The sequence below is a fragment of the Puma concolor genome, chromosome E4 (assembly GCF_028749965.1).
Source record: "Puma concolor isolate L17-30 chromosome E4, mPumCon1.1.hap2, whole genome shotgun sequence".
Taxonomy (NCBI): domain Eukaryota; kingdom Metazoa; phylum Chordata; class Mammalia; order Carnivora; family Felidae; genus Puma; species Puma concolor.
This window is the reverse complement of record NC_141683.1, coordinates 71,342,927-71,355,802: the sequence shown is the minus strand read 5'-3', so window position 1 is coordinate 71,355,802 and position 12,876 is coordinate 71,342,927. Positions and strand designations below refer to the sequence as shown.

At 41.2% G+C, this 12,876-nt stretch overlaps 1 protein-coding gene across 1 annotated transcript in view; it reads left to right on the top strand.

The window, feature by feature from the left end:
* Window positions 1-12,876, top strand: part of LOC147572820 (ankyrin repeat domain-containing protein 26-like) — a 188,005-nt gene that overhangs the window by 84,730 nt on the left and 90,399 nt on the right. The window contains exons 19-21 of the mRNA XM_086693475.1: window positions 4,245-4,317; window positions 11,672-11,801; window positions 12,112-12,173. Of these exons, the coding sequence (XP_086549601.1) occupies window positions 4,245-4,317; window positions 11,672-11,801; window positions 12,112-12,173 (265 nt within the window). The remainder of the gene's footprint in view (window positions 1-4,244; window positions 4,318-11,671; window positions 11,802-12,111; window positions 12,174-12,876) is intronic.

Genomic DNA, 12,876 nt, shown 5'->3' with positions numbered 1-12,876 from the left:
TTTTCCAGAGGCCAAATCAAAAGCACTTAGGGTCTCGAGATTTAGGGAACCTCAGACATTGATTCCTCAAAACACGCTCTGGTACGTCAACCTATGTTTCACCTCCTTGCCCCATTGGTGTTTCCCTGGAGAATTTGAAACTCAAAGGAGATTGAAGTGACCTATTTGGATATGATAAGTGACAGAAATGCGATTTAAATTCTGGTTTTCTTTCTTTCTTTCCTTCCTTCCTTCTTTTTTGTCTTCGTCTTGCAGGCATCTGTTCTAATAATAGAAAGCTGGGGAGTGGGTCTAATGAATACAATGAAGGAGGGTAAGAATCGAATTATCAGAGGAGACCAGGTGTCAAGGAGAACAACACTGAGTTGGTTAGGAATACGAGTTTGAGAAAAGATGTCAGAATATGGGGGTTTATGCCAAGGGAGATAAAGGTGAATGACAGGAATGAAGGACCCAGGATTAGGGGAGTTGTTTAGTAAGGCATATTCAAATAGAGAGTTCAAGAGGGTCGTGACCAGGTTTCTGCTTTTGTGTGTGTTGGTTTCATTGAAGGTGCGAGCATACCTCAGATTTTCTGATGAGAGAGATTAAAAATCATTTGAGCTGCTGGGAAGAGTCTGTTTACAGCAAATAGAAATATGATATCCCCTACTTCCACCCCAACTGAGGGAGGATAGCTTAGATCCTCTCAAGGAATTGGGGGTGGGGGGTGGAGTTTCCGAACATCAGGGATGTATGGCCCAAGGCAAGCTGTCTCCTCACTCCAGCTCTTTTCCTAAATCTGTGATGCCCTTCCCATGTACTTGTAGGGCTGGGCAGGGGTAGGACTGACTTGTCAAATCAGTAAGGGAGCTTCATCTGGATCGGTGATAACATGCCTATGTTGAGGGGACTGTGTGGATGACTGAGACTCCCAGTTCGCTTGTTCTCCAGGAGCAGGCCATGGCTCCTACCCTCGGTCATTTGAGCCCATCCTTGTTGTAGGAGTGTATGGCTTCATTGGCTAAAGATTGAAAGGTTGGGGGATGCCACAGAACCGTGCCGAAGAGTGATGTAGGAGTGGGAGCTCATAGGGAAGAAAATAGTCAGGCAGCGTATAGAGAAACAGAGGCACAACTCCCAGGACCATTTTGATCACAGTCTCCGTCCTTGGGTAGCTGAATGCCCCTGAAGGCTTGGAATGTCTTGCTAGTTATTATGGACCTAAATAAGGCAAGACCAGTGTGGGAACAAAGTTGGCCTTGGGAACTTTGAATCTTTCAATCTCTAGTTAGTACTACCACTCATAACATAGAAACCTAAACTTTGATACGTTTACTTAAACGGAGGTCTACCTGACACACAATGTAATATGTGATGCAACAACTCTGGATGTTTCCCTGTGATCGCCATAAGCGTAGCTCCCGTCTGTTAATGTATGATGCCATTACGATACCACTGACTAGATTCCCTATGCTGTACCTTTGAGCCTTGTGATTTATTCATTCTATAACTGGAGCCCTGAACTCCCCTCTCCCCTTCACCCATTTTGCCATCCCCCCACCTCCCCACCCTTCTGGCAGGAGTCAAAGCTCTGCATTTATGGGTCTGTTTCTGCTTTTGCTCTGTTTGTTCATTTATTCCCCTTTTTACATTCTACACAGAAGTGAAATCATATAGGATTTGTCTTTCTCTGTCTGACTTATTTCACTTACCCTCATACCATCTAGGTACATCCATGATGTTGCAGATGGCAGGATCTCATTCTCATTTATAGCTGTGTAATATTTCAGTGTGTGTGTGTGTTTGTGTGTGTGCGTGTGTGTGTGTGTATGTGCTTGTGTGTGTGTGGTCTCTTCATGTATTGGTGGACACTTGGGTTGCTTCCGTATCTTGTCTATTGTAAATAATGCCATAGTAAAGATAGGGGTGCATATATCTTTTCAAATTAGTATTTCCATTTGCCTTGGGTAAATAAATACCCAGTAGTGGAATCACTGGATCCTATGGTATTTGTGTTTTTAATTCATTGAGGCCCCTCCATAGTGGCTTTCACTGTGGCGATACCAATTTATATCCCATGACCGGTGCCCAAGGGTTCTTTTTCCTCCACACCCTGAGCAACCCTTGTTGTTTCCTGTGTGTTGAAACTGAGCCATTCTGACAGATGTGAGGGGAGAAGTCATTGTGGTAACGTTTACACATTTCATTTTCAACCATTTCAGAGCATTGTCTGCCTGTCACATTTGGTTATGGAAACTCAGACTGGGTCTTTCCTGGAGATTTCACAGGTTAGGAGAGGTCCAGGCCAAATAGAGAACAGAAAGCTTTTTTTTAAAACAGGGTCCAAATTGTGAAAGACCTGTACTCTGGAAACCGTAAAACACTGATGAAAGAAATTGAAGGTGACGGAAAGAAAGAGAAAGACATCCGATGCTCACAGATGGGAAGAATACATATTTTTAAAGTGTCTACACTACCCAAAGCCATCTACAGATGTCATGCAATCCCTGTCACCATACCAAAGCATTTGTCACAGAGCTAGACAAACAAGCCTAAACGTATAGAACCACAAAAGACCTTGAATGGCCAAAGCAATGTTGAAAACGAGGAACCCTGGAGGTATCGCAATCTCAGCTTTCAAGTTCTATTCCAAAGCTGTAGTAATCCAAACAGTATGGTGGGTACTGGCGTACAAAATAGCCTTAGAGCTCAGTGGAATAGAACCGCAAACCCAGACATAAATCCACCACTGTATGGTCAGTTCGTCTTCTACAAACAGGAAAGACTATCCAGTGGGGAAAAGGCATTCTCTTCACCAAATGGTGTTGGGAAAACTGGACAAGCCACATGCCAAAGAATGAACCTGGACCAATTTCTGTACCATACACACAAATAAACTCGAAATGAATTAAACACCTAAGTGTGAGATTTGAAACCATAAAAAAAAAAAAAAAAAGAAAATCCTTGAAGAGAGCACAGGCCGTCATTTCTCTGACTTTGGCTGTAGGCACATTTTACTAGTTATGTCTCTTGAGCCAAGGGAAATAAAGCAAGAATAAAGTTTGGGGACTATATCAACCTACGAAGCTTTTGCACAGTGAAGGAAACCGTCAAAACTGAAAGGCAACCTCTGGAATGGGAGAACAAATTTGGAAATGTTTTGCAAATCCAGTAAAGGGTTAGTATCCACAATGTCTAAAAAATGGATACATGTCAACATCACCCCCGTCCAAAAAAGCCCAGTTTACACATGAGCAGTAGACATAACCAGACACTTTTCCAAAGACAACATACAGATGGTCAACAGACACATGAAAAGATGCTCCCCCAAACTACAACGAGATACCACGTCACACCTGTCAGAATGGCTACACTCCAAGACACAAGAAGCAAGTGTTTGCGAGGATGTGGAGACAAAGGAAACCTCTTGCACCGTTGGTGGAAATGCAAATGGGGGTGGCCCCTGTGGAAAACAGTATGGAGGTTCCTCAGAAAGTTAAAACCAGAACTCTCCTATGATCCAGTAATTGCACTACTGGATACTACCCAAGAGAATACAAAAACACGAATTCCACGGGACACACACACTCCCGTGTTTATTGCAGCATTATTTCCAACAGCCAGCGCAAGCGTCCTTTGACAGCTGAGTGAACCAAGAAGAAGCCCTATATGAATGTATGTGTGTGTGTATGTATACACACACACACACACACACACACACACAAAGACACACACACATACTGTAATTTTAATCATAAAACAATGAAATCTTGGCATTTGCAATCACCTGGATGGAGCCTGAGTGTAGTATGGTAAGCAAAGTCAGGGAAAGACAAATGCCATATGATTTTACTCACGTAGTACTTAAGAAACAACAAACGAGCAAAGGGAGGAAACAAAAGGGGAGACAAACCAAGAAATAGGCTCTTAACTGCAGAGAAGAAACGGCTGGTTGCGGAGTGGAGGTGAGTGGTGGGAGGGGTGAAAGAGATGATGGGGATGAAGGAGTGCCCTTGTCATGATGAGCACGGGGTGAGTATGGAGTTGGTGAATCACTATATTGTACAACTTAAACTAATATAACTCTGGATGTTGCTATTACTGACATTAAAATAAAACTTAATGAAAAAACCAGAAGTAAAATTTTAATGATACCAAGAAACTTCGTGGAATAAACAGATAGGCGACCTTTCCCTGAACTTTTTAAAATTTTGTTTGTAAATGAAGGAACATGTTTTTCTTGTATTTTTTTTGCTCTCAAGGCTTTCCGACAAACCTGGTCCTGATGATTCATGGTCTACATCATCTAGCCAAGTCTTAGATTTTGGTACCAAGGTAAAGTACCCTCCTGTGAAACTCACTTTCCTGCTCTGAATTGAGTTTTCTCCCTTATTTACTCTGAAAATTTAAGAGGAGCCTGTGTATCATCATTTCATGTGTGTCATGGAAAGTTAGCAAGAACAAACCACTTTACAGATACATGACGCGTTGAATGTTTTGTTTTGTTTTGTTTTGTTGTACTTTGGTAAATCCTACAGGTGGAGGCTGATCAAAGAATGGGCTGGAAAATATATAATGACCGTCATATGATATTGGGAAAAGCTTTCCCATCATGGAGGCAATATGACATTTGCTTAAGGATAAGGATTCTTACTGTGATAGTAACATGACTGATACTACTCATGCCTAAATGAAACCTGATAGGGTCCAAGTATCTATTGTAGGTTGCCCCCACCCCCACCCTGGCCCTGGGCAAGTTTTATTTTGGTGACATACAGGATTTTCCTTTGGCTCTATCCTTTGTTCTACATTTAGACTAAAATAATATTAGAAAATGTAGAAATTTAGATGCTTACATTATTTCTCAACATTTACCTTACAAAGGTGTCCTCCTGTAGTTTTCAAATAACTGCATGAAGAGTAAGTTAAAATTGTGCATCTCCCTGAAGAATACGTATTTTGCTGAGAAGAGTAGCTCTATGAGCAGAGGCTCTTCATAGCCAAGTTGTCAAATTTCTGATTTCAGAAATCTTTCGTATTCTAGCTTTGAACACTATCTCCTCCTAGTCCTTGTGTCAGATTCTAAAATTTAAAGTTTCAGACATCTGATATTTATTTCAGTATTCATTTCAAAGCCCCTCAGTCATGATAAGCTCCTGGAGGTTAGGAAACACACTTGTCAGACGCCTGGAGCTCCTAGAATAACGTCTTGCTTGGAAGAAGCAATGTCATGGTTTTTGAATGGGAATAAATGAGTAGGGAAATGGAATTCCGTAGAATGGAGTTTGAAAAGGAACAAAATACGCATGATATATCACAATTAAATATGTGAATTTAAAAAGTCAGGCTTCAGTTTATATTCCGTTTTAGTGTTTAACATGTATAAACGCAAATGAATTCTATTGAGGAAATCAGGAGTTACATAAGAAAGAAGGTTACAGTATATTTTTAGTATCCTCCTATTGTGAGCTGAAATTTGCAGAGAAAAAGTCCTCAGCCTTTGTTTGTGTAACCCCATCTGTGTCCCATTACACACATCCTTTGAAGGTTCCCATTTCTTCCTAGAATTCTCATTCCCAATTCTTTCTCCATAGTGAATGTTGACGTATTAGAAACCTCTCTTTGTCTGTTCTTTTGTTAGTCTAGTAATAATTTCTAGCTTTTCGGAAGCGATAGATGCCAGGAATTGAACAGTTTATTTATAGTGAAAAAACTTAAATTCTTTATTACAGCATTTATAACCAGATAACTGTAGAGTGATAAGAGTCAGTATTATTAGGGATATACTGTGAATCAAAGCCTCTCTTTTACATAAATATTAGATAGATAGATAGATAGATAGATAGATAGATAGATATAGATATAGATAGAGAGATAGGTATAGATAGATAGAGATAGAGATATATATATAATATACAGTTATATACACATATATATTTACACTTATATATATATACACACACACATGTATACATATATATGTACACATACACACACACACACCTATATATATATACACACTCATAGAGAGAGACATATATCTTTAAAAGGTTTAAAAGAGACTATTGTTCATAGTATATTCCCAATCGTACTTATGTACCTGTTGAAAAATGTATGTTGTTTCCATTTACCTTCTTTTGCTCACATTGTTCCTTTTCTTTTTTGTCTTAAGCTCATTCTTGATTGATTGGTCATGTGTGTTTTTTTTTTTTTCTTTTTCCCTCTTCTCCCCCCCATGCTTTTTATGGTATTTTTAAAATTTTTTTAAAGTTTATTTATTTTTGAGACAGAGAGAGACACAGAGTGCAAGCGGGGTAGGGGCAGAGACAGAGGGAGACACAGAATCCAAAGCAGGCTGCAGGCTCCGAGCTGTCAACACAGAGCTCAACGTGGGGCTGAAACCCACAACCCGTGAGATCATGACTCATGAGCTGAAGGTGGATGCTGAACTGACTGTGCCACATACGTGTTCCCCGCACCAGACTCTTTTTTAATGGTTTACCCTTACCCTAATTTGTCCTTGCAGAAGCTATTTCTTTAGTGTGTGTTCTTGTAGTACATCACTTTCTGTCAACTCCATTTTCAACATATTGGTTATGGAATCTACTGTCTGTGTGTGGTTTCCATCCAGGACTCATTGCCCCACAAGGTTTTTTATTCTTGTTTTTCTCTTTCTTGGAAGGGACAGAGCTAAATGTTTTTGAAATGTTTGTATTTCTCTTGGAAAGGGAGGGAGAGAGAAAGGAATGAGCAAGTGCTCGTTGTTGTGATCTGACAATATGTAAGGAATGATCTCAGGCCTTTTATATTTGTGGAGGGCTGTTTTGTGACCCAGGATGTCACTTGGAGACATTGGAGAATGTTCTATGTGAACTTAAGAGGAACATGCGTTCTACTGCTGTTGGATGAAAAGATTTTAATACATCAGTGTTGATATACATGTATATAAAAGCATATATATGAGGCCAATATATATCTATGTATATCTGAATACATCTGGTCCAATGACACATTGGATCTGTGTTTCCTTACTGATTTTCTGCCTTGACGATCCGCCTATTGTCATGAGTGGAGTCTTAAAGTAGTCTACAATCATGGTATTTGTATGTATACATTTAATCATGTTTGTGATTATTCGATTCATATGTGTGGGCGTTTCACTTTGGGGCCATAAACATTTGCAACTGTTAGCTCCTCTTGATGGATAGACCATTTAATTATGATCTATGCCCTTCTGAATCTGTTACTACAGTCTCTGGTTCAAAATCTAGTCTTTCTGTAGGTAGTGTGGCGACTCCAGCTTTCTTTTGACCTCTAGTATCACGATAGGTGGTTCTCCATACCTTCACTTTGAATCTGGAGGTGTCCTGGGGTCTAAAATCAGTGTCTTGTTGACAACATATTGATAGATCTTGTTCTTTGGTTTTGTTTTGTGTTTTACCCATTCTGATTCCCTGTGTCTTTTGATTGGGGCATTGAGTCCATTCACATTCAGAGTGATTCGTTAAAGATATGGAATTAGTGTCATTGTGTTATCTGAAGGTTTCATGCTTTTGGTGAGGCCTCTGGTTCTTTGTAGTCTCTGCTGCTTTCCACTCACAGAGTCGCCCCTTAGGATCTCCTGTAGGGCTGGTTTAGTGGTCATGAACTCCATTAGGGTTTGTTTGTCTGGGAAAGCCTTTCTCTCTCTTTCTATTCTAAATGACAGCCTTGCTGGGGAAGGGATTCTTTTCCGCATATATTCCCATTCAGCACATTGACCGTTTCCTACCCCTCCCTTCTGCTCTGCCAAGGTTCTTTGGACAGGTCTGCTGCTACCCTTATGAGTCTTCCCTTGTCGATTAAGACTCGTTTGTTCCTAGCTGCTTTCAGAATTCTCTTCTTATCTTTGTATTCTTCCGCTTTCGCTATGACATATCGTGGTGTTGACATGGTTTTGTTGACTTGGAAGTGAATTCTCTGTGCTGCCAAGACTTGGATGCCTGTTTCCTTCCCCTCATGAGAGAAGCTCTCATCTATACGTTGTTCAAATAAACCTTCTGCCCCTTTCTCTGACTCTTCTTCTTCTGGAACTCGTAGGATGTGGCTAATATTTCATCTCACTGAATCACGTAGGTCTCTAGTACCTGCCTTTTGGTCCACAATTTCCTTTCTTTCCTTTCTCTGCTTCTTCTTTGTCCACCAGTGGATCTTCTTTTTCACCAATTCTGTCTGCTGCTTCTCCCGTTCTTGCTGTCACTGCATCTAGTTTACTCTTTATCTCCTTTACACCATTTCATTTTCAGTGTTCATTGTGACGATTCCTTAGGTCCTTGATCTCTGAAGCAGGAAATTGTCTGCTGTCTTCTGTGCGTGGTTTCAAGCGCAACTATGCGTCTTATGAGTGTCAATCCCAAAATGTGCTCACATGTACTGTTTCTGTCTCTTTTGAGCACTTCACTGGCTGTCCTTTCCTCCCGGAATTTTTTTTGAGGTGAATTCTTCGATTTCGTCGTTTTGGCTAGATTCCTGCCCTTTATGTGTGTTAATAGCTTGTTCTGTGTCCCACACCTGTGAGTACTACTATAATAAAAAGAGCTCCTACACTGCCCAGGGCCTGGCAGTTGAACAAATGTTTTTGGAGTGTGTTGTGTGCACTCTTTCGGTGCGTCTTTGGCTGCTTTTCTCGCTACTTGGAATGGTGGTTTGGGCGTTCCACCAGGTGTGCTTTGATTTGTTTGTTGAAGTAATCCTGGAAAAAAGAAGAAGAAGGTGGTGAATAATCCTTTGCCCAAACAAAAAGAGAAATGACAGGAGTGGAAAAAAAGACCAGGCAGTGACTCAAAGGAGCTCTAGGGCTTAATCCAGAAAGAGAGGGGGGAAAATGAAGAAGGAGATCTAGAAAAGTATAGAGAAAATGCACAATCAAGCAAACAAAGAACCAGAACAGAGGAAGAAAGGAAAAAAATATATAGATATATCTATATATACCTATATATAGGTATATAGGTATATATTAAGATATATCTATTCATGTAGATATATAATTAGTTTGACCCACGTGAACTCGAGACTACTAGGCTGTTTCCAAAGGGAGACGAGGAAAGAGGAGAGTAGAAAGAGAAAAAAGGGGAAAGAGAAGAAAGGGAAAGCAAAGGAAAGAAAAGATTGGCGCCTGGGTGGGTCAGTTGGTGAATCGTCCGACTCTTGAATTTGGCTCACGTCATGTTTTGCTGTACGTGGGTTCTTAACCCCCATCGGGCTCTGCAGTGAGAGCATGGATCTTGCTTGGATTCTTTCTCCTTCCCTCTCTCTGCACCTCTCCTGCTTGATCACTCACTTTCTCTCTCAAAATAAAGAAATAAACATTAAGACAGAGAAGAAAAAGATAAAAAGAATAGTAATTCAAATGAGAACAAAGAAACAAAGGTAGAAAACCAGAGGAGAGTTGTCCACTGGTGTCTGTGACAGGTGGTTGTGCTGGTCTACGGGAGGGGCTGTCTGGTCCCATCAGTGTCAGTCTCACTCCCACAGAGAGCAGTTATGAGGCACAAAGAGGCAGGGTTTTGTGTAATTGGCCTGCCTCCACTGAGGCTCACTGTGCATTCCCTGAAGCCCCACGATGTGGGTCATGGAGAGAGAAATGGCGACACCCCAATCTCTCCTGCTCACACGAGGTGTCTCAAAGCTCACTGTTTAGGTCGTCCTCACAGAATATCCTGGGGGCCCGGCTTGCCTTGCTGCAAATTCTCCTGTGCTCCCTGAGCACTGATCTGGGATTCAAAACCCTATAGGATCCCGCTTTACTCAGACCTGGTTTTGGAGTAGGACCACTCTGCCCAGTTGACAAAGGTCCTCTGGCTCATGCCTGCAGAGTCTTTTTCCCTTGGGCAGGGCAATACCTCCCCTTTACACCATACTCAAGGTGTTCTCTCCCAGTGTTTCACTGAGAGCCTAGGGGCGGCTCCCTCCCCACCAGGCATGGGAGGTGGCAGCTCTTTTCTAGAGAAAGTCTGGCAACCTTGAAAAGTCTGTTTTTTAGCTTCTAAGGCTGTTTTGCAAAGTAGAATTGGCTCTCTGGACCTCTCCTTGGTCTGTGTTCCGGACAGGTTTTCTCATATCCAAATACACTTCCCACAGCCTCTCTCTCTACCTTCCTTTCGTTTCTCCACCAAAGGGCTTCCCCCACTCCATGCCTGTGCGGACCATTTTATTTCTCCCAATCCGCATACACACCCTGCTCTCCCGCCAAGCTTTGTCTTTGCACCTGTGGAGATTTTTCTGTCCCTCTGCAGCCTGTATTCCTGGTATTGCAAGTGTTGTGACCTCAATACTGCTGTGTTTGAGGGTCAAGGGAAATTCTGATAACTCTCCTCTGCCATCTTTCCTCCTCCCACCTCCTTTTATTTTCCTTTTCACAATTTTACACTTCTGTGTAGGTTTGCATTATTATATCAGTTTAGTTGTTTTATAGATATTTAAGATGGGCTCTTCTTACAGGAAATGTATTGATCTGAATTTTCTTTTTTTTTTCCTTTTTTTAAAGTTTATTCATTTATTAATTGTAGAGAGAGACAGAGAGAGCTTAAGTGGGGAGGGGAAAAGAGACAGAGGGAGAGAGAGAAAATCCCAAGCAGACCCTGCACTGTCAGCGCAAAACCAGATGTGGGGCTTGAACCCATGAACTGCGAGATCATGACCTGAGCCAAAATCAAGAGTCAGTTGCTAACTGAATGAGGCCTTCAGGCGGCCCTAACATTTTCTTTGGGAGTCCCCTGGGTACTTTTAATTTAATATGCCTTAGTTTAAACACATTGTGTCTGACCCATTTCCTTTCCTCTTCCCTGACTCTTTTTAATCTGCCCTGTCATTTGTGTTCCCTAGCCTAATAAATAGCAGCCCTGGAACAGGAAACGTCCTGGATTCCGAACTTCCCTGAAATCACCGCATCCACTCACTCACCACATTCGATATTTTGTACCTGCTTACCATTTTTCATATGTTATTCCTGTAATTCACTCGCTCAACTATAATTTTGCAGTACTCTTCTGGTTTTGCTTCCCTTACGTTCGTCCTACATTGCTGCCAGAGTGACCTTTCTAAAATATACTTGTGACGATGTCACTCCTCTGCTTATTCAATGGATCCCCATTACCTGAAGGTGAAAATTCACGTGCTAGCATAACACTGCTCTTTTTTCTTTTTTTTTGGTTTCGTCCTGATGTTCTAGTAATATCTCTCTATCTATCCCATTCCCAAGAACTCTGTTCCAGTTTTGCCATATTGCATAGGTGTTGTCACTTACTATATTATTTCATACTTGATTCTTTTGCCATTATAGAATGCCCTTCACACCCTCCCTGTGCACTTTGTCTGTCTTTTAAGATACAGCCCTATCTTCCCAGCGTTTGCTGAGCTTCCCAAATGTAAGTGTTTTCTCCTTTGTGCATTCACTGTACGTTATTCACTTCCCTTGCAGAACTAGTGGACGTTATTTTTCTGTCCTTACCTGTTTTCATGCATCTCTACTTCTACTAGCATATAGAACAGACTCTGTCTTTTATTTCTATTTCCAGCTCTTCCCCAGATCGTGGCTATGACTTGACAGATACAGTATGTGCTTGTCTTTTTGAGTGGGTGAGTGCGTGACCAAATGAATCAATGTGATATTTTTCTGAAGTTGGGTTTTTGTTTTGTGCTGCTTTTCTAGGAAGGAACTTCAAAGTCAGCAATGGAAGCAAAGGAAGATGGTGTTGGTATTATTGAAAATGTGACACCAGAGCAAGCAGTTAATGACAGTTTGATTTCTGCTGGTGGAGTGCATAAAAATTACAGAGGTGGTAAGCTAGTGAATCTCTGTGAGTTGTTTTCCTATGATTAAATGCTAGTATGAAAAAAACTCTGGAAGTATGTAGATCCAAATATATTATCCTTTTTTCGTGAAGGTGTTTTTCTGTTGCTATCTTTCTTTAGAAGTATCCCAAGTACTACCCCCTTTTACTTCCGGAAAATCGTGAACCCCCTGAACATCTTTTCTGCTATTGCTTTTATCTTATTGAAATATTCATGAATGGAGATAGACTTGTGTATGTGTTTAAAATTCATAGTAACACATGTTTTCATTAATTTATCTGTGACCCTATTCTCTAGATATCATGTCAGCATTAAAATTAGGAGAAGAGGGAGATGTAGAATCACCTTCTCTTCCTGAGGTACTGTCTTCTTCTTATTTTTAAGTATAGGCATGGAGTGATGTTAAAACATCCAAGAGATGCGTTGACTTTGCCTTTTGAATGATTAAAATAACATCGCAGTCATACTTGTAGTAATATAAGTAAAGTAATGATGACCTATTCTAAGGTGACAACTAGGGAAGGAGGTAAAAAAGTCCTGGTCTCTCAGGCCCAGGCAGCTGCTGCATAATGCTACAAGCGCTGTATTTGAAATCAAAGACATGCTAGCATCTTGGTTCCGTCACTTCCTAGCTGTGGGATCTCGGAAAAACTTGCCTCAAGGTCAATGACCTCGTTCCTAAAAATGGCACCAATACCCACCTCTTGGTTATGCATAATGAACAAATGTGGCAACGTTTTGTAACCTGTAAAGGGTGCTATAGAAACAGAAGACAAAATGATCACAGTGGCTTTTAGTGACTTACTAAATATTGAGGATACTTTGGTGAATGTTTGTTTATTGTTGAGAGTGGGGTGGGGGGACAGAAGATCCGAAGCAGGCTCTGCACTGAGAGCAAGGAGCCCAATGCAGGATTTGAACTCACGAACTGTGAGAACATGAGCTGAGCCAAAGTTGGGCGCTTAATCGACTAAGTCACCCAGGCCCCCCAAGAATATTTGTTTGAAATGTGAAGATGTCTGAATGCCAATAAAATGGTCATAGGGTCCAGAAAAGAATGGG